The sequence below is a fragment of the Salminus brasiliensis genome, chromosome 2 (assembly GCF_030463535.1).
Source record: "Salminus brasiliensis chromosome 2, fSalBra1.hap2, whole genome shotgun sequence".
Classification (NCBI taxonomy): Eukaryota; Metazoa; Chordata; class Actinopteri; order Characiformes; family Bryconidae; genus Salminus; species Salminus brasiliensis.
In genome coordinates this window covers 3,236,890-3,258,716 of record NC_132879.1, presented here as the reverse complement: position 1 = coordinate 3,258,716, position 21,827 = coordinate 3,236,890, and the positions used below count along the sequence as shown (strand labels likewise).

General features: G+C 39.1%; 1 protein-coding gene across 2 annotated transcripts in view; it reads left to right on the top strand.

Annotated features, from left to right (window-relative positions):
• Positions 1-2,514: 2,514 nt before the first annotated feature.
• Positions 2,515-21,827, top strand: part of cpm (carboxypeptidase M) — a 64,330-nt gene continuing 45,017 nt past the window's right edge. For both annotated transcript variants that reach the window (XM_072674126.1, XM_072674125.1), the window contains exons 1-2: positions 2,515-2,584; positions 7,788-7,987. In XM_072674126.1, coding sequence (XP_072530227.1) covers positions 7,828-7,987 — 160 coding nt within the window. In that variant the 5' untranslated portion in view covers positions 2,515-2,584; positions 7,788-7,827. The remainder of the gene's footprint in view (positions 2,585-7,787; positions 7,988-21,827) is intronic.

Sequence of the window (21,827 nt, the reverse complement as noted above, 5' to 3'; positions counted from 1 at the left end):
CATCACCAGCTTTCAAAACAAACACACACAGAGGAGCAGAGGGCAAACATCTCAGTGCTTGAAGCTAACAACCACCCGAGCTCTCTCTGTGAACTGATTGGCTTCGCAGACTCTGTTTATTTCAGCCCTCTTCAGACAGCCTCAGCAAAACCACTTCAGGACTGCCGTTACTGATTTAAAGGCCTGAGAGTTAAACTCTCGTCTGGCTGAACATTAACTGCCTCAGCCAGAACTTTACGAGCGAGTCAGTGAGAGCACAGCGCTCTGCTGGGTTTACACTGCTGTAATGAGAACCGCAGCCAGTGTTGATCACACACACACTGACTCGTTTATCTCTGTGGTTTCTTCAGAAGGAAGGAGAAGATTCAGCAGTTTCAGGAGGACAACTGAGTGTCGAAGTGTGAGACCAGAGATTTTAGCTGACTGCATATAAAGCCCCCCAGCACCAGAGTGTTCTCAGGAATGGTGTAAGGTGGTGCTCCATTCAGTACTTTTGGGATGAGGTGGGGACTTGATAATCCAACACCCTGACCTCACTAACGCTCCTGAAGTTGAAGTGAGGGGTGGAGAAGATCACAATGGCCAGATCCAGAGAGCTCTCTGAGGCCTTCAGAAAGAAGGGTGGAGATGTACAGAGGAGTCTGGGAAGGAGGTTTAAGAAGATCTCAGAACTGTTGGAAATCAGCCACTGTTCCACCGTCTGCTAAATCATTTACAACCGCCAACATGGCCAGATCAGGACGTCCCGAGAGCAGAGCAGACCTCAAGATGCGTAAAGAAGACTCCAACTATCCTAAGTTGCTGAATGCAATCAAATTCTCACAGCAATGGTCCTCCAAAATCTAGTAGAAAGTCCTCTTCCCTGGACAGTAGAGACAGTTACTCCAACAAAAGCAGGTGAAACTTTGTGTGTGTATATATATATATATATTTACATTTATTTTTTATTTATATATCTCTAGATAGATACATTGACAGTCAGACAGACATATTAATGATTAATGAGTAGGTAGACAGATGTATAGACGGACAGATTGTATAATTACACACACATGATATTACACACACACACACATATATACATATATACACACACACACACACAGAGCTCTGGAGACAGCGCTCTAAGCCATACACACACACATACATATACATATATATATATATATATATATATATATATATATATATATATATATATACACACACACACACACAATGTATAGTAATACATTTACATACATTTTTAACTTTGACAAAAGTATTTGGACACATGCTCAATCATTGCTAAATGTATTACTATACCTTGTTTTTCTCTGCAATATTAATATGCAGTAAATGCTGTACATGATCTTGTTGGTTGCTTCTGCATCACACACCTCTATTATTTTGCTGTGTCTGAAATCCTACATCCTCTCTATCTACAGTCCTTCGTTCTCTCACAGCCACGCCGTCTGCCGCCACGCCAGGTTCTGCAACTGCAAAGATTTCTATCTCCACTGTAAGACGCAGCTGATCTGAATCTGCTGAGAATCTGCTGTTCCCTTCTTTCACCAGTGGAGGAGGTCTCACAGGCATGGTGAAGTCATGTCCACTGCAACAAGAATTTCAGGCTGCAGGTACTGCCCACACTGCACTGCACTAAACCAGGGACGCACACTGAAGAGCTGAAGCACAGGTACTGTGCATAGACAAGCCTGCACGGACAGGCCTGTGTTTATGTGTGTGTGTGTGTGTGTCTCCCTCAGGGTCTTGGAGGAGTCTTACAGTTGTGTTTCACCACAGTAGGTCTTTGTCAGGCCTTCAGAAAGAAGGCTGTAGACGCAGAGGACATCCTGACCTCACTAACGCTCTTGTTGCTGAATGCAATCCAATCCTCACAGCAATGATCCTCCAAAATCTAGTAGAAAGTTTTCTTCTCTGGACAGTAGAGACGGTCACTCCAACAAAAGCAGAATCAGCTCTTTTTAATACTCCTGATTTCAGAAGAAGCAATGATTGAGCAAGTGTCCAAATACTTTTGTCAAGGTTATTCATAGAGTGTGTGTATATATAGATAGACAGATAGACAGATAGATCGATAGACAGACAGATGAATGAGTAGGTAGACAGACCCACAGGCAGACATATCCACATGAGTCTATCACATGAATCTAGCAGAGGATGTATTTAGTAAAGTATTCGGACGCAGCCAGACGTCAGCAGTTCTTTCCAGTACCCTGAGCTCCACCATTAACCAAACTGACCCCAATACACACCAAAGTTCACTCACACACACACACACATGCTTGTGGACACATGAGGCAGAGGTTTCCGATAAAGTGGCCACCTGGTATATATGTAAATATACACAGACTAGGCTTTTTCCACTGGCTGTGCATCTCTGTGCCTTTATATGAGCGCTGCCTCTGAAGCTCCGCCTCACACACACACACACACACACACACACTCACATGGGGCAGAGTGAAGCTCAGGCAGAAGAGAAACAGCACAGTCACGGACTCCTACAGCAGGAGAGAGGAGACCAGAGAGAGGAGAGAGAACGCAGGAGGCAGCTCAGCTGGAGAGGAGCTGGAAGAACACTGTGAGTAGCGAGACCAGCAGAAACACTGCCAGCAGCAGCAGGACTGAGCAGGAGGAGCAGCAGTAGCAGCAGTAGCAGCAGGACTGCCAGTAGTAACATGAGTAGTATCAGCAGAAGTTTCAGTCAGAGACATATGGAAGATACAGTTTTCAGCTGTTACTGTTTCAGGTTAAGTGGTGATAGTAGCAGTAGTAATAACACGTGTGGTAACAGTAGGAGTGTTAGTTTATAAACATATTTACTGTAGATATACATTGGCAACATTAGAGAATTAACTTTAATTAACAATAGCAATATTATTAGTATTAACAGTACTACTTACTAATTGCTACTACAGTATTTTTAGTACTATCACTACTACCACACAAATTACTTGTACTATTACCACTACAAATATTATTAGTAGCACCATTACTACTATTATAGACTTTTACAGATTGTACTATCACTATTAGTACACATATTACTAGTACTATTACTACTATTAAAACGATTAGTATTTGTGATGGTACGAGCAGTAATATTTGCAGTGGTAGTGATAATATTTGTAGTGGATATAGTACAAGTAGTAATATTTGTAGTTGCAGTGATGGTACTAGCAGTAATATTTGCAGTGTACTACTATAATATTTGTAGTGGTAATAGTACAAGTAGTAATATTTGTAGTAGATATAGTACTAGCAGTAATATTTGTAGTGGTAATAGCACAAGTACAATTTGTAATAGTAGGGTTAGTTTTTCAATAAATATTTGTAGTGGTAATAGTACAAGTAGTAATATGTGCAGTAGTAGTAATAGTACTAGTAATAATGTTTGTAGTTGCAGTGATAGTACTAGCAGTAATATTTGTAGTGGTAGTGATCAGATTTGTAGTGGTAATAGTACAAGTAGTAATATTTGCAATGTATTACTATAGTATTTGTAGTAGATATAGTACAAGTAGTAATATTTGTAGTTGCAGTGATAGTACTAGCAGTAATATTTGTAGTGGTAGTGATCATATTTGTAGTGGTAATAGTACAAGTAGTAATATGTGCAGTGGTAGTAATAGTACTAGTAATAATATTTGTAGTAGAAGTATTCGTACTAGCAGTCATAATTGTAAATACATTAATAAATTAATTAATATTTGAAGTAGCAGTAGTAGTGTAGTACTAGCAGTAATGTTACTAGTATTGATATTACTAATATGTATAGTAATAACAGTAGTACTAGTAGTAATCATACTAATAACATTTATGATAGTACTATAGTAATATTTAAATTAGTAGTAGTTGTACAAGTAATAATAATTGTTGTAGTAGTAGTAGTAGTGTAGTACTAGCAGTACAGTTTGTAGTAGTAGTGATAGTACTAATAATATGTATAGTTATAACAGTAGTACTAGTAGTAAGCATACTAATAATATTTATAATAGTACTATAGTAATATTTGAATTAGTAGTAATAGCAGAAGTAGGTGGTGGTGGTAGTGATAGTACTAGCAGTAATATGTGTAGCAGAAATAGTACAAGTAGTAATATGAACAGTAGTAGTAGTTCGTCTAGTGCTTGCAGTAAAATGTTTGTAGTCATGATAGTACTAATAATATGTATAGTAATGACAGTAGTACTAGTAGTAATCATACTAATAATATTTATAATAGCACTATAGTAATATTAGAAGTAATAGTGATTGTAATAGTAAAAGTAATAATATGACTAGTAATGGAAGTCATATACAAGCAACATTTGTAGTAGTAATAAAAGTTGCAATGTTACTACCTCTTTGCAGTGGTAGTAATGGTACTAGTAATATTAGTAGCAGTAATAATATTGATAGATTTGTGACAATATTAGAATTCCTAATGTTTATATTACCAGCTATAATATTGGGGTCAGTACTAGAATTCCTAGTGCTCATATTAATATCAGCTGTGACAGTTTTAGTTTAAGCAGTAATAGTAGTAGTGATAACACTTGTATTTGTAGTGGTAACAGTAGAAGTATCAATTAATTTTAGTAATATAAATTGTGAAAGTATTATAAGTAGTTATATTTGAGGGAGAAGCAGTGTCTATACTGTTTATTTCAGTCCTTCAAAAATTGTGGTAATAGTGGTAATATAATAGAGAGAGTAATGGTATTAGTGTGACATTATTATTATTATTATTATTATTATTATTATTATTATTATTACTGATAATGATAATAGTGGTATTGTAATAGTGTATGTATAGTAATACATACTAATACATAATAATACTACTAACTGAAAACTAATACTTATGTATTACTGTACATGCACTATTACAATACTACTATTATCATTATCAGTAATAATAATAATAATGTATTAACATTAGTAGCAGTCAGCAGTGATATTAATTATTATATTTATTATATTATAATTATTATATTATTATACACTTTAAGAGGAAAAATAAGAAATGTTATGAAACAGAAACACTTTACATGATAACGTTTTTAGAATTGATAGTTTATTTAAGATAAAATAAAACTATAGACAAAACTGACATGAAATTCTTTGATGAAATAGATACAGTCAGTAAATTCAACGTTTCCAGTGCACTATTCATTGTAACAGGAGCTGAATTGCTAGAGTTAGTAGCATTAGTAATATTTACAGTAGTAGAAACATTAGTAGTGAAAGTAGGAACAGGAGGAGGAGCAGCAGTGGAGGATATTAATAGTGGAGGTTATTAATAGTAATAATAATAATAACAACAGCAATATTAGCAGTAATTGTTATAGCAGTGTCCGTGGTTCCTCATCTGCCATGTCAACACAGTCACAGTGGTTTTGCTTTAGCGCCCTTCAGAAGCGAGTCTGGCAGGTAGTCAGACTGCTTCTGTACATTAAGCCTATGATGTAATGCTCTATCTGAGACGTTGCGGGCAGCGCTGGCTGTGTATTGTGGATCAAATGACTTTATGACACACTGTTGTCAGAGGAGCTTTAGACATAGCCCAGTCATTTGCTCGGAGCTGTGGTTTGGCCATTTGTTCAGTCAAATCTCATTCAGCCTCAATGCTTGGGCTTCACTCCAATGACATCAGCAGTATCATCACTGTGTACAATTAGATTTAGCTTTTTTTAGCATAAAAATACAAACGTTCATCAAAAAAAAAAAAAAAAGATGAGTTCACTGAGTTCATCGAAACTCCAGTCATGAGTAAATGCCTAGATTATGATGACACTGTATATAAAGGACAGGGCATTCCTGTGGTGTAGGCTGCAGAGACACTGACATACATGATAGACAAATAACCTGGGTACCTAAATGCATACAGCAACTTTACCATGAAAGCATAAAGTGGTAGATATAACAAAAGTACAAATGTGTGTATATATATATATATATATATATATATATAATATATATATATATATATATATATATATAATATATTTTTTCATTGTATGACTGAAACCTATATAAATGTAAGATGTTTTAAGTAAAACTATATTAAGTAAAAGTTTTTAAAAGTTTTTAGGTAAAACTATATACAAACGTACAAATGTGTGTGTGTGTATATATATATATATATATATATATATATATATATATATATATATATTTTTTTTTTTTTTATATATATATATATTTTTTCATTGTATGACTCAAACCTATATAAATGTAAGACGTTTTTAAGTAAAACTATATTTTACAGGAGCTATGTCAAGCATAAAGTCTATGAAATATGAAAGCATAAAGTCTTAGACATGACAAAAGTACAAATGTATAATCATAATTAATATATATATATATATATTCAGTTAGTTATTTATGTCATTGTATGACTGAAACATATAAATGTAAGACATTTTTAAATAAAACTATATTTTACAGGAGCTATGTCAAGATATGAGAGCATAAAGTCTTAGACATGACAAAAGTACAAATGTATAATAATAATAATAATAATAATATATATATATATATATATATATATATATATATATATATATATATATATATATATATATATTCATTTATTTATTTTTGTTGTTGTATGACTGAAACCTATATAAATGTAAGACGTTTTTAAATACAACTATATTTTACAGGAACTATGTCAAGATGAAAATGACCTCACAGGTTTTTCACACGTTTGCTTTGTTGCATTCTGTAAGTTAAACAGTAAAACTTAAACAGTAAAAGTAAAACCAACAGTATCCATTAAAGGTAAAAATTGTAATAGTCACCATAATATTAGAGACAATATTTTTATAACAATTTATATTAATATCAGCTGTAATAGTATTATTTTAAGTTGTAATATCAGTCATTTTAAACAGTATCCATGGTAAATGTTCCAGCAGTAGGCCTACGTTTAGAGACAAGTTTAGACGTTCTAGTGCTTATATTAATATCAACTCCAATAGTTTTAGTCTAAGTTGTAATAATAGTAGTAATAACATGTTTTTATTTGTATAACAGTATACAGTTTTAACAATATCCATTGTAAATTTAGTAAAATTGTAGTGTAGTAAAATATTAGAAACAACATTTGAGCTTAAATTAACATTAATTTTATAAGATTTAGTTAAAATAGTAACTGTATTAATAATAACACTTGTTTTATTATGTTTTATACTTGTTTATTATTATTTTACTATTTATTCTACAATAATAGTAGTAATAACGTTTTTATTAGTAATGGTATTCATTTTTAACAATATTATTTGTAAATGTAGTATAAATCAGGCCTAATATTACAGACAATATTACAGTGTTTATAGTAATAGTAGTAGTAATAACACATGTAGTAGCAGTAATAGTTTTAGTTTCTAACAAAATATATATATTGCAATACATTGCTGTGAGGATTTGCTTGCATTCAGTGTTCAGAAGGTCATTAGAAGGTCATCTAGAGAACACAGTTTCACTGCTCCACAGCTCAATGCTGGGGGGCTTTATACAGCATTAGGCAGCCTGGTGCCAATAGAGTCATGCTAATCTACTGCAGAGAGTCCTATTCTATTGGCAGTATTTCTCTACACGGACTAGACAAGCTGTGTGTGTGCATTTTCACATCAGTGTCAGCAATGGGTATGACTTTAAGTAGCTCAATGCATTTGTTAAAGGGGTGTCCACAAACTTTTGGACATATAGTGTGTACTAGGTCAGAGCACTGTAATTACATGCATGCAGGTGCGTCTGCTTCTCCTCACTCTGTTTACCTGCTGTTTCATGGACAGAAACACAGACCTTCAGCAGGTTGATGCCCCAGTGGACACCATGCTGTTTCCCGTGCTCTTCTGCCTCTGGATCACACCTTCCAGCTTCGGTTTGGAGTTCCGCTACCACAACTCAGTCCAGGTGGGGCAGTACCTGACCGAGGTCAGCAAGAACTACTCCGACTTCACTCACCTGCACAGCATCGGCCAGTCTGTAGAAGGTAAGCAGACAAAGCTATGGGCTTCATTCTGAACCTGCAGGGTTGGATCTGCAGCTGTGTTGGAGGTGTCTGAAGAGATGTTGAGGGTCTGAGTTGGAGGTGTCTGAAGAGATGTTGAGGGTCTGTGTTAGAGGTGTCTGAAGGGATGTTGAGGGTCTGAGTTGGAGGTGTCTGAAGGGATGTTGAGGGTCTGAGTTGGAGGTGTCTGAAGGGATGTTGAGGGTCTCAGTTGGAGGTGTCTGAAGGGATGTTGAGGGTCTCAGTTGGAGGTGTCTGAAGGGATGTTGATGGTCTGTGTTGAGAGTCTGAGTTGGAGGTGTCTGAAGGGATGTTGAGGGTCTGAGTTGAGGGTCTGAGTTGGAGGTGTCTAAAAGGATATTGAGGGTCTGAGTTGGAGGTGTCTGAAGGGATGTTGAGGGTCTCAGTTGGAGGTGTCTGAAGGGATGTTGATGGTCTGTGTTGAGAGTCTGAGTTGGAGGTGTCTGAAGGGATGTTGAGGGTCTGAGTTGAGGGTCTGAGTTGGAGGTGTCTAAAAGGATATTGAGGGTCTCAGTTGGAGGTGTCTGAAGGGATGTTGATGGTCTGTGTTGAGAGTCTGAGTTGGAGGTGTCTGAAGGGATGTTGAGGGTCTGAGTTGAGGGTCTGAGTTGGAGGTGTCTAAAAGGATATTGAGGGTCTGAGTTGGAGGTGTCTGAAGGGATGTTGAGGGTCTCAGTTGGAGGTGTCTGAAGGGATGTTGAGGGTCTGAGTTGAGGGTCTGAGTTGGAGGTGTCTGAAGAGATGTTGAGGGTCTGAGCTGAGGGTCTGAGTTGGAGGTGTCTGAAGGGATGTTGAGGGTCTGTGTTGAGGGTCTCAGTTGGTGGTGTCTGAAGGGATGTTGAGGGTCTGTGTTGAGGGTCTCAGTTGGTGGTGTCTGAAGGGATGTTGAGGGTCTGTGTTGAGGGTCTGATGGGATCTGTCTGTTTTTTTTTTTTTTGGTGGAGAACCACTAAACATAACGAGGTCTAGATCACAAGACAATGTGAGACCCCTCACTGTTCATCAGGTGACCAAAAAAAATGTAGGTCAGTAGTTCGAGAGCAGACACCAGGCCTGTGTTTACTGTCCTCAGCTGAGTTCTGGACAAATTTCACACTCAGGTGCAGACATTCATCTCTCTGTCTCTCTCTCTCTCTCTCTCTCTCTCTCTCTCTCTCTCTCTCTCTCTCTCTCTCTGTATGTCTCTCTCTCTCTCTCTCTCTCTCTCTCTCTCTCTCTCTCTCTCTCTCTGTATGTCTCTCTCTCTCTCTCTCTCTCTCTCTCTGTCTCTCTCTCTCTCTCTCTCTCTCTGTATGTCTCTCTCTCTCTCTCTCTCTCTCTCTCTCTCTCTCTCTCTCTCTCTCTCTCTGTATGTCTCTCTCTCTCTCTCTCTCTCTCTCTCTCTCTGTATGTCTCTCTCTCAGTTCAGTTCAGCTTAGTTTGATTTATTGACAAATTTACATGTAATTTACATCTTTCTCTTCCTGTTTCTGAAGGCTGATGGACCCTGATATAATGGGCAGGTTCTCTCCCTCTCTCTCTCTCTCTCTCTCTCTCTCTCTCTCTCTCTCTCTCTCTCTGTATGTCTCTCTCTCTCTGTATGTCTCTCTCTCTCTCTCTCTCTCTCTGTATGTCTCTCTCTCTCTCTCTCTCTCTGTATCTCTCTCTCTCTCTTTATCTCTCTGTATCTCTCTCTCTCTGTATGTCTCTCTCTCTCTCTATCTCTCTCTCTCTCTCTCTCTGTCTCTCTGTATGTCTCTCTCTCTCTCTCTTTCTCTGTATGTCTCTCTCTCTCTCTCTCTCTCTCTCTGTATGTCTCTCTCTCTCTCTCTTTCTCTGTATATCTCTCTCTCTCTCGCTCTCTCTCTATTTTTCTGTTTCTCTTTTTCTCTCGCGCAGTCTCTCTCTCTCTTGATCTCGCTCTGCATTTTTGTGTCTCTTTCTCTCTCTCTTTGTATTTCTCTATATATGTGTGTGTGTGTGTGTGTGTGTGTGTGTGTGTGTGTGTAATATGTGTGACTGAATGCCATGCTGCATACCGGAACCCTGTGTGGGAAGGGTGAACTCCCCTGTGTTTCTGCTTCCCCCCTCTCTCTCTCTCTCTCTCTCTCTCTCTCTCTCTCTCTCTCTCTCTCTCTCTCTCTCTCTCTCTCTTTCTGTCTCTCTTTCTCTCTCTCTCTCTCTCTCTCTCTCTCTCTCGGTTCCTCAAATCTGCACTCAGCACCCAGAAGACCACGCCTACCCCTGCTCGCCACTGAGCCGCAGGCTGCAGGGGACTGACTCAAGTCAAACACAGTAAATCACGCTGTACTCGGAGGTTGGGGGGGGGGGGTGCTGTACAGCAGCGGGCTGCAGTTATACAGTATATACACTCTGCATTCAGTGCATATACAGTATATACCCAGTCAGGCAAGGAAATACCCCAAAACATATACATACTGCATTACATATACACTAAATTGGCAAAAGTATTGGGACACTTGCTTATTCTTTCATTCATTCACTGTTGCTTCTGAAATCAAGGGTATTAAACAGAGCTGATCCTGCTTTTGTTGGAGTAACTGTCTCTACTGTCCAGGGAAGAAGAAGCAATTCTACAAGATTCTGGAGCTGGAGCATTGCTGTAAGGATTTGATTGCATTCAGCGACAGTGTTAGGGTTAGTGAGGTCAGAATGTTGGATGATCACCACCCCACCTCATCATCCCCAACTCCTCAACTCATCCCATCCAACAGTATTGGATGGAGCACCAAAGGCACCCCAGAGAGTGGGGCTTCATGCTGGGGGGCTTTATACCCTGCTAGCCCATGTCCAAGTCCTATTGTTTTGGCAGTACTTTTTTTTATTTTTTACAGGGACTAGGCAAGCTGTGTGTGCATTTGCACATCTGTGTCAGAAATTGATGCAACTTAAAGTAGCTGAATGTATTCATTTGAAGGGGTGGGGTGTCCACAAACATTTGGACATCTAGTGTCAGTGTCATCTGGTGTCAGCCTCGCTTGTGTTCTGTCATAAACAACCTGTTTTCAACCACAGAGCGTGAGCCACAGCCGAGGCACCGCTCCGCTCAGCACTCTGCTGTTACGCCACGCTCATGAGAAACGGAGTCCAGGTTTTCAGATTGATGTCATGAGGAACCTCAAACTGAGCGTTTGTGAACCAGACACAGAGGCACGAGAAGTTCAGAATCTGTTTAGACATGCTGTGGCTTTCCTGGGTAGCTAGCAGGTGGTGGGTCAACACCACCGGGGTGGTGAAGATGCTGCCAGATGTAACCACTGTAGATAGACACCAATCAGCCATGACTTTAAGAAAGGGTGAGCTGAATAAAACACTGAAGATCTGGATCCAGTGGCTCTGCTCAAGATCTGGGCTCTATCAGGCAGCAAGTGAGCAGTCAGGTCTTGAAGGTGATTGAAGGAGAAATGGACAAGTGTAAGAATCTCTCACTCCAGGTCTCACTCCAGCCTTCTTTCAGACTTCATTCTCACTCTAGCCTCCTCTAAAGGCTATTCTCACTCCAGCCTCCTGACTTTCTCACTTCAGCCTTTCTGTAAAGTCTATTCTCACTCCAGCCTCCTGACAATCTCACTCCAGGTCTCACTCCAGGTTTCACTCCAGCCTTCCTTCAGACTTCATTCTCACTCCAGCCTCCTCTAAAGGCTATTCTCACTCCAGCCTCCTGACTTTCTCACTTCAGCCTTTCTGTAAAGTCTATTCTCACTCCAGCCTCCCGACAATCTCACTCTAGTTCTCACTCCAGCCTTCTGACTATCTCACTCTAGTTCTCACTCCAGTCTCCTGACAATCTCACCCTAGTTCTCACTCCAGCCTTCTGACAATCTCACTCTAGTTCTCACTCCAGCCTTCTGACAATCTCACTCTAGTTCTCACTCCAGCCTTCTGACTATCTCACTCTAGTTCTCACTCCAGTCTCCTGACAATCTCACCCTAGTTCTCACTCCAGCCTTCTGACAATCTCACTCTAGTTCTCACTCCAGCCTTCTGACAATCTCACTCTAGTTCTCACTCCAGCCTCCTGACTTTCTAAAGCCAGCCTTTCTGTAAAGTCCATTCTCACCCCAGCCTCCTGACAATCTCACTCTAATTCTCACCCCAGCCTCCTGACAATCTCACTCTAATTCTCACCCCAACCTCCTGACAATCTCACTTTAATTCACACTCCATCCTCCCTTTAAAGTCTATTCTCATTTCAGCCTCCTGACATTCTCACTCCAGGTCTCACTCCAGCCTCCTGACAATCTCACTCCAGCCTTCCTTCAGACTTCATTCTCACTCCAGCCTCCTCTAAAGGCTATTCTCACTCCAGCCTCCCGACAATCTCACTCTAGTTCTCACTCCAGCCTTCTGACTATCTCACTCTAGTTCTCACTCCAGTCTCCTGACAATCTCACTCTAGTTCTCACTCCAGTCTCCTGACAATCTCACTCTAGTTCTCACTCCAGTCTCCTGACAATCTCACTCTAGTTCTCACTCCAGTCTCCTGACATTCTCACTCCAGTCTTTCTGTAAAGTCTATTCTTACTTTAGCCTTCATTTTCACGTCTTTTCTCACTTCTAGAAAATCTCACTCCAGTCGCCTCCCCAAGGTTGTTAACATTTAATCTTTAGTCCTGATAAGCTGAAGTCAGCTCGGACTGCGCTGATGTTATTTAGTCTAAGTGCTGGGACCTCCTGCACGTGTGAAAGGAATGTTTGCTAATGATGTTTTACTGCAGTGAGTTCAGACGTGGTCCAGTGTTCTACATGCTGGCTATGCAGGCTATTTTAGGAGGCCCCTGTCACAGATCTTTCAGGGGAAATGTTTGAGATGCTGGTGGACGTGTTCTTTCTGAAGACAGTTATCTGTCCACGGAGAAATGCAATAGTTTGTTACATTTTGTCACCACTGAGACACAACAACTGGTCGCTATCTCAGCACATGCCTGTGCCTGTCACCTCTCCTGTAGCTTAGAGCAACACAAAGGGACACACAAAGCTGTCATGTGCTGGGAGGTCCTACCTACCTCAGTCTTAGATAAGACGGCAGCATGTCCCCCCAGCCGGCACAGTCAGAGAGATTACCGGTGGTTTCAGGCTGATTGCAACTTGCAGCCCCCCAAAATCAACCACAGAAGCTTCTACGACCCCACAAGAAGAGGTAACCAACCCTTCTGTTGGAAGTACTTCTCTACAGGGACTAGACAAGCTGTGTGTGTGCATTTGCACATCTGTGTCAGCAGTAGCTGAATGCATCCATTCGAGGGGAAGATGAAGCGAAGATGCTACTTAACCCATAAAATTGGTTATTTATGGAGCCAAAAAGTGGAGGCAGACTCCTGACGTAGTGCACATGCCGTAGTCCCGGACAAAGCCCTAGTCTTCCCGCCCACCCTGAAAGAGACCTTTGATCTGGCTTGTGTTATCAGAGCTGAAGCAGAAGGTTAACTGCGCTCCTCTAAACACATTCTGCGATTTGAAAGTGAAATCAGTTCCAGTTCAGAGCTGCGTTTGAAACGGCCATTCAGGCTCGTCCAGATAAAAAGAGGAACATGTACTGCCTGTAAAGGAGCACAGAGCATCTCCTGTGGGGGAAAAATTAGTATGACCAACAAGGCTTACGTTTGCTGTGCCTATGGGAAGAAGCAGGAAAGTCAGGTTTAGGTCTATAGAAACCGAAGCAGGACACTGAATTATTCATAGGGATGCAACCTCGACACCAGTCAGTGGACTTCAGTGCAGCTGAACACCATTTAACCAAAGGATCTATGTGTAGGTTCACACTCCAATTCCACCTTCTATATGCTGTAGTAGTTTATGTGCTCTTTTAATTGAGTTAGATTGGGATACAGTACCATACTTTCACTATAGTACAGTTTCAGCTCTTTAATTGAGTTAGATTGGGATACAGTACCATACTTTCACTATAGTACAGTTTCAGCTCTTTAATTGAGTTAGATTGGGATACAGTACCATACTTTCACTATAGTACAGTTTCAGCTCTTTAATTGAGTTAGATTGGGATACAGTACCATACTTTCACTATAGTACAGTTTCTGCTCTTTAATTGAGTTAGATTGGAATACAGTACCATACTTTCACTATAGTACAGTTTCTGCTCTTTAATTGAGTTAGATTGAGGTACAGTACCATACCTTCACTATAGTACAGTTTCAGCTCTTTTAATTGAGTTAGATTAGGATACAGTACCATACTTTCACTATAGTACAGTTTCAGCTCTTTTGATTGAGTTAGATTGAGGTACAGTACCATACTTTCACTGTAGTACAGTTTCAGCTCTATTAATTGAGTTAGCTTGGGATACAGTATCATACTTTCACTATAGTACAGTTTCAGCTCTTTTGATTGAGTTAGATTGAGGTACAGTACCATACTTTCACTATAGTACAGTTTCTGCTCTTTAATTGAGTTAGATTGAGGTACAGTACCATACCTTCACTATAGTACAGTTTCAGCTCTTTTAATTGAGTTAGATTAGGATACAGTACCATACTTTCACCATAGTACAGTTTCAGCTCTATTAATTGAGTTAGCTTGGGATACAGTATCATACTTTCACTATAGTACAGTTTCAGCTCTTTAATTGAGTTAGATTGGGATACAGTACCATACTTTCACTATAGTACAGTTTCAGCTCTTTTAATTGAGTTAGATTGGGATACAGTACCATACTTTCACTATAGTACAGTTTCAGCTCTTTTAATTGAGTTAGATTGGGATACAGTACCATACTTTCACTATAGTACAGTTTCTGCTCTTTTTATTGAGTTAGATTAGGATACAGTACCATACTTTCACTGTAGTACAGTTTCAGCTCTTTTGATTGAGTTAGATTGAGGTACAGTACCATACTTTCACTGTAGTACAGTTTCTGCTCTTTAATTGAGTTAGATTGGGATACAGTACCATACTTTCACTATAGTATAGTTTCTGCTCTCCATTCATTCCTTTACATGAGGTGCAAAGTTCATGGAATTTTTCCCAAATCAGGATGGCAGGATTACAAGTTATATAAGTCATTGTAGGCCTTGTCTTCATTGGTGTTTACGATTACTGGGCGATAAAGACATTGGTACATCTGAGGTCCAGGTGCTGCTGTCAGTCGGTGGCATTTGGAAACCCACTGGATCAGGTTGCTTTTCTTGGCTCAACACAAAACCAGTATTGAGAGAACACGTAGTCTGCCAGGCAACCCCTTGTTTTTCTTGCTCTCTTTGTCCCCCACTACTCCTTTTCCCTCTGTCTCTGTCTCTGTCTCCGTCTGTCTCTCTCTCTCTCCCTGTCAGCTTCACATGCTAATACGCTGTTGTACTCAATCTCTCAGCCTCTGGGTGGTCTTCAGTTCGCAAAAGACTCAAAGACTAAAGACTACTTTAAATAAAAACAGGAAAACGTCTGTCTCGTGATTGGCGTCTGCCTGCACTTTACTTAATTAAAACCTTGGGTGACCTTCTGAATCCAGACACTCGGCTGATGCTCTGAGGCAGAATAAGAAATGGCCCAGACTTATCTTAGACCCCAGTGTCAAAGTTTTGTTCAGTGCTAACACTTTATTCAGATGATCCACTCCAGGTCTTTTGGAGATTCTCAACTCCCCATTAATTTACATTAACTTAAATACACTAGCTGTTAAAGTTGGTGTCGCTTACTGAAGAACAGCACCACCTTTCCCAGGGCAGAACAGGGGTCCGAACACCTTAGCTGGACAGGCCAACCACTATGAACTACGCCATCAGGTCATGACTCAAACTTCATTTATCCACGGTAATGATGATATTTTAGGACTGTTGGAGTCTTCTTTACTCATCTTGAGGCCTACTCTGCTCTTGGGCTGAACTTGCTGGGACGTCCTGACCTGGCCTCCACTTGTAAATGATTTCTAATAGTTCTGAGATCTTCTTAACCTCCTTTCCAGACTGATCTGCATCTCCACCCTTCTTTCTGAAGGCCTCAGAGAGCTCTCTGGATCACAGTTCAATGCTGGGGGGCTTTATACCCCTCTAGCCCACACCTGGCATTAGGCAGCATGGTGCCAATAGGTTGATGTTTAGATATCTGCTCCAGAGAGTCCTATTCTATTGGCAAGACTTCTCTACAGGCACTAGACAAGCTGTGAATGTGTGTGCATTTGCACATCTGTGTCAGCAATGGGTGCAACCTGAAATAACTGAACACATTCATTAGAAGGGGTGTCCACAAACATTTGGATTTTAATATTAAGCTTTAATTAATACGACTGTCTGCAGTTTTGTCCTACTGGTCTACCAAAGATCACAAGTTTGGATCCTGCCAATGAAGGGACTGAGCTCTTCACACACTCTCTACACCCTCTAGACCGAGAGACGTGATTTTCTAGAAAGAAGCCAATCCTCGAGGGGCCGCTTTTCACAGGAAATGTAGGATTCACAGGCGTTCAGCTGCTGGACATGCTTGAGAAGAGCTGGCTCTGACCCCGGGTCGTGTTTTCTTGTAAGGCTTGAGCAGATTTCCGAGCCTCCAGGGCCTCCGTGCTGCGTTAGTGTAATCCCACTGGGTCGGCCAGCTGAGGTGACTGGCCTGAAGACCTGGGATGACTGGAGCTTAACCCAGGAGCCACCTGCCCAGCCAGCTCAACCTCATTCAGTGAGCAGACAGGCTGTTAAAGTGGCTGTCAAAAACTACTGAAATGCCACACTTCAGTCACACACACACACAGACACACATGTATGTGTGTATCGTTGCTGTTTAATGAAAAACATGTATCTCCAAAATGGTGACTTTACAGGGAAGGAGAAAATGTTCTGAGTTCTGAATGGACGTCAGTGTAAAATAAGAGTTTATTATAAGTCATTTATAGCTTTTCTATTGGATACAGAATTTCATGATGAACGGACCAATAGAGATGCTCCAAAATGACATTTTTCCATTGACTTACATTGAAAGCGAAGAAGGGTTTTTTCCCAGTAAAATTGACCCTAATGTATCATAGATTATATATATATATATATATATATATATATATATATATATATATATATATGTACACCCCTTGTCCAATGATGTGAGTAATGGCACATTAAATACCTACATATTATCTTATACATATTTTACTATGTAACATTATATGGTTTTCTGTGTTTTATAATATTCTATTCTATATAGGTCCTTTAAATTCCTCTTCATTTCATATCAGCCTTTACAGCTTTATTCAAAGGTTTGGACACTCCTGGTCAAATAAGGACATTTTTCTGATTTCCCCTAAAAATGAAGTGTTGTGACATAGCAGTGCTCCCATGATGCTTTAGGCTGCCTTTGGTATTTCTATTTCGTTAGAAACAAAAGGAGTTTTAGTTTTATTATTTATTTATTTATTTATTTATTTATTTTTCATTATTAGTTTGTGTTTTTTGGTCTGAGAGATGTTGTGGTGTGGTTGGCTGCTTGTTTTAGGGAGTTTTAAGTAAATACAGTCATATTGGCAACTAAGCTGAGGTATAGAGTTTTTTGGGGGGTGTCAGCAGAGGCTATCTCTGTTTTAAAGAGTTCTTAAAATAACGTACTGTACTTTTTCTGTACTGTACTGTTATGAAAGGTCTTTATGAGAACCTGATTCAGTATGGATCTTTTTTTTTGTCATTTGTAGTTTTTAAATGAACAGCTAAGCTACATGTGGAAGAAGTTTTTGACAGGCTAATCATGTCTTTAAATAATATATATATATATTGGAAACTTTTATATATTTAATTTAAACACTGGCATGTTCTGTTTTTTTTTACAGACAGAAATATCTGTAAAATATCTAAATTTAATATTTCTTGTAGCAGAAATTGTAACCCCTATTACCAGATAATTAGCTTTTAAAATAATATGAATTATTAATTATTGAATTATTGATACTCTTTTAAAAAGAATTTTATAAAATTGTAAAGTGTAAAATTTACAGACAGAAAATATCTTGAAAATATCTGTAGCAGAAATTGTGTAACCCCATTGCCAGATAATTATCCTTATAATAATATGAATTATTAATTATTAAATTATTGATTCTTTTTAAAAAATAATGTTATAAAATTGTAAAGTGTAAAATTTACAGACAGAAAGAATCTTGAAAATATCTGTAGCAGAAATTGTGTAACCCCATTGCCAGATAATTATCCTTATAATAATATGAATTATTAATTATTAAATTATTGATTCTTTTTTAAAAATAATGTTATAAATTTGTAAAGTGTAAAATTTACAGACAGAAAGAATCTTGAAAATATCTGTAGCAGAAATTGTGTAACCCCATAGCCAGATATATTATAAATTATATTTTTTATTAAATGATTAATATTATTGCTGCAAATATCTGCCTTCCCTTCTGCCACATTACTGTTTATATACACTTATTTTCTATACACAGTATATATTTAATTTAGTTACATAATACAGAATAGCCCCCAAGCCCCCAAAATGGGGTAAAAGTGTAAAGGAGACCAAAGCTGATTTACTACTCACTGATATTACGTTTATGGTAGCAATATATAAGATTTATGACTGTTAATATAACTCCAACCACCACTTTACAGTCTTTACACTGCACACCCACGGAGAGCTCGCCCCACACTGATCATCCTAAACCTCCTCAGCCTGAATGAGCAGCATTTCCCCTCCGGTTTGTCTTGCGGATTTCTACCTGCTGACACACTGTTCAGCCAAACATGCTCCGACTTGCAGAGGGAACAAAGTACGAGTGTGTGTGAGTCTGTGGGAGACCACTCGAGCACAATGGAGTACGAGTGGGGGTGAGGGAGGAGGGGGAGGGGTGGGGATGCATCTGTGAATGAGTGATCTGCCTGGAATTTCAGTGTATATCACAGTACCTACATTTAGAGCGTTATTAATATTCACCCTAATGAGAGACTGTAGCTCCTCCTCCTCAGTGTAAATCACAATACCTACATTTAGAGCCTTATTAATATTCACCCTAATGAGAGACTGTAGCTCCTCCTCCTCAGTGTATATCACAATACCTACATTTAGAGCGTTATTAATATTCACCCTAATGAGAGACTGTAGCTCCGCCTCCTCAGTGTATATCACAATACCTACATTTAGAGCGTTATTAATATTCACCCTAATGAGAGACTGTAGCTCCTCCTCCTCAGTGTATATCACAGTACCTACATTTAGAGCGTTATTAATATTCACCCTAATGAGAGACTGTAGCTCCTCCTCCTCAGTGTATATCACAATACCTACATTTAGAGTGTTATTAATATTCACCCTAATGAGAGACTGTAGCTCCTCCTCCTCAGTGTATATCACAGTACCTACATTTAGAGCGTCATTAATATTCACCCTAATGAGAGACTGTAGCTCCTCCTCCTCAGTGTATATCACAATACCTACATTTAGAGCGTCATTAATATTCACCCTAATGAGAGACTGTAGCTCCTCCTCCTCAGTGTATATCACAATACTTACATTTAGAGCGTTATTAATATTCACCCTAATGAGAGACTGTAGCTCCACCTCCTCAGTGTATATCACAATACTTACATTTAGAACATCATTAATATTCACCCTAATGAGAGACTGTAGCTCCTCCTCCTCAGTGTATATCACAATACCTACATTTAGAGCGTTATTAATTATTATTCACCCTAATGAGAGACTGTAGCTCCTCCTCCTCAGTGTATATCACAATACCTACATTTAGAGCGTCATTAATATTCACCCTAATGAGAGACTGTAGCTCCTCCTCCTCAGTGTATATCACAATACCTACATTTACAGCGTCATTAATATTCACCTTAATGAGAGACTGTAGCTCCTCCTCCTCAGTGTATATCACAATACCTACATTTAGAGCGTTATTAATTATTATTCACCCTAATGAGAGACTGTAGCTCCTCCTCCTCAGTGTATATCACAATACCTACATTTAGAGCGTTATTAATATTCACCCTAATGAGAGACTGTAGCTCCTCCTCCTCAGTGTATATCACAATACCTACATTTAGAGCGTTATTAATATTCACCCTGAGAGACTGTAGCTCCGCCTCCTCAGTGTATATCACAATACCTACATTTAGAGCGTTAATAATATTCACCCTGATGAGAGACTGTAGCTCCTCCTCCTCAGTGTATATCACAATACCTACATTTAGAGCATTATTAATATTCACCCTAATGAGAGACTGTAGCTCCTCCTCCTCAGTGTATATCACAATACCTACATTTAGAGCATTATTAATATTCACCCTAATGAGAGACTGTAGCTCCTCCTCCTCAGTGTATATCACAATACCTACATTTAGAGCGTTATTAATATTCACCCTAATGAGAGACTGTAGCTCCTCCTCCTCAGTGTATATCACAATACCTACATTTAGAGCGTTATTAATATTCACCCTAATGAGAGACTGTAGCTCCTCCTCCTCAGTGTATATCACAATACCTACATTTAGAGCGTTATTAATATTCACCCTAATGAGAGACTGTAGCTCCTCCTCCTCAGTGTATATCACAATACCTACATTTAGAACATCATTAATATTCACCCTAATGAGAGACTGTAGCTCCTCCTCCTCAGTGTATATCACAATACCTACATTTAGAGCGTTATTAATTATTATTCACCCTAATGAGAGACTGTAGCTCCTCCTCCTCAGTGTATATCACAATACCTACATTTAGAGCGTTATTAATATTCACCCTAATGAGAGACTGTAGCTCCTCCTCCTTAGTGTATATCACAGTACCTACATTTAGAGCGTTATTAATATTCACCCTAATGAGAGACTGTAGCTCCGCCTCCTCAGTGTATATCACAATACCTACATTTAGAGCGTTATTAATATTCACCCTAATGAGAGACTGTAGCTCCGCCTCCTCAGTGTATATCACAATACCTACATTTAGAGCGTTATTAATATTCACCCTAATGAGAGACTGTAGCTTCGCCTCCTTAGTGTATATCACAGTACCTACATTTAGAGCGTTATTAATATTCACCCTAATGAGAGACTGTAGCTCCTCCTCCTCAGTGTATATCACAATACCTACATTTAGAGCGTCATTAATATTCACCCTAATGAGGGACTGTAGCTCCTCCTCCTCAGTGTATATCACAATACCTACATTTAGAGCGTTATTAATATTCACCCTAATGAGAGACTGTAGCTCCTCCTCCTCAGTGTATATCACAATACCTACATTTACAGCGTTATTAATATTCACCCTAATGAGAGACTGTAGCTCCTCCTCCTCAGTGTATATCACAATACCTACATTTAGAGCGTCATTAATATTCACCCTAATGAGAGACTGTAGCTCCTCCTCCTCAGTGTATATCACAATACCTACATTTACAGCGTCATTAATATTCACCCTAATGAGAGACTGTAGCTCCTCCTCCTCAGTGTATATCACAATACCTACATTTAGAGCGTTATTAATTATTATTCACCCTAATGAGAGACTGTAGCTCCTCCTCCTCAGTGTATATCACAATACCTACATTTAGAGCGTTATTAATATTCACCCTAATGAGAGACTGTAGCTCCTCCTCCTCAGTGTATATCACAATACCTACATTTAGAGCGTTATTAATATTCACCCTGAGAGACTGTAGCTCCGCCTCCTCAGTGTATATCACAATACCTACATTTAGAGCGTTAATAATATTCACCCTGATGAGAGACTGTAGCTCCTCCTCCTCAGTGTATATCACAATACCTACATTTAGAGCATTATTAATATTCACCCTAATGAGAGACTGTAGCTCCTCCTCCTCAGTGTATATCACAATACCTACATTTAGAGCATTATTAAT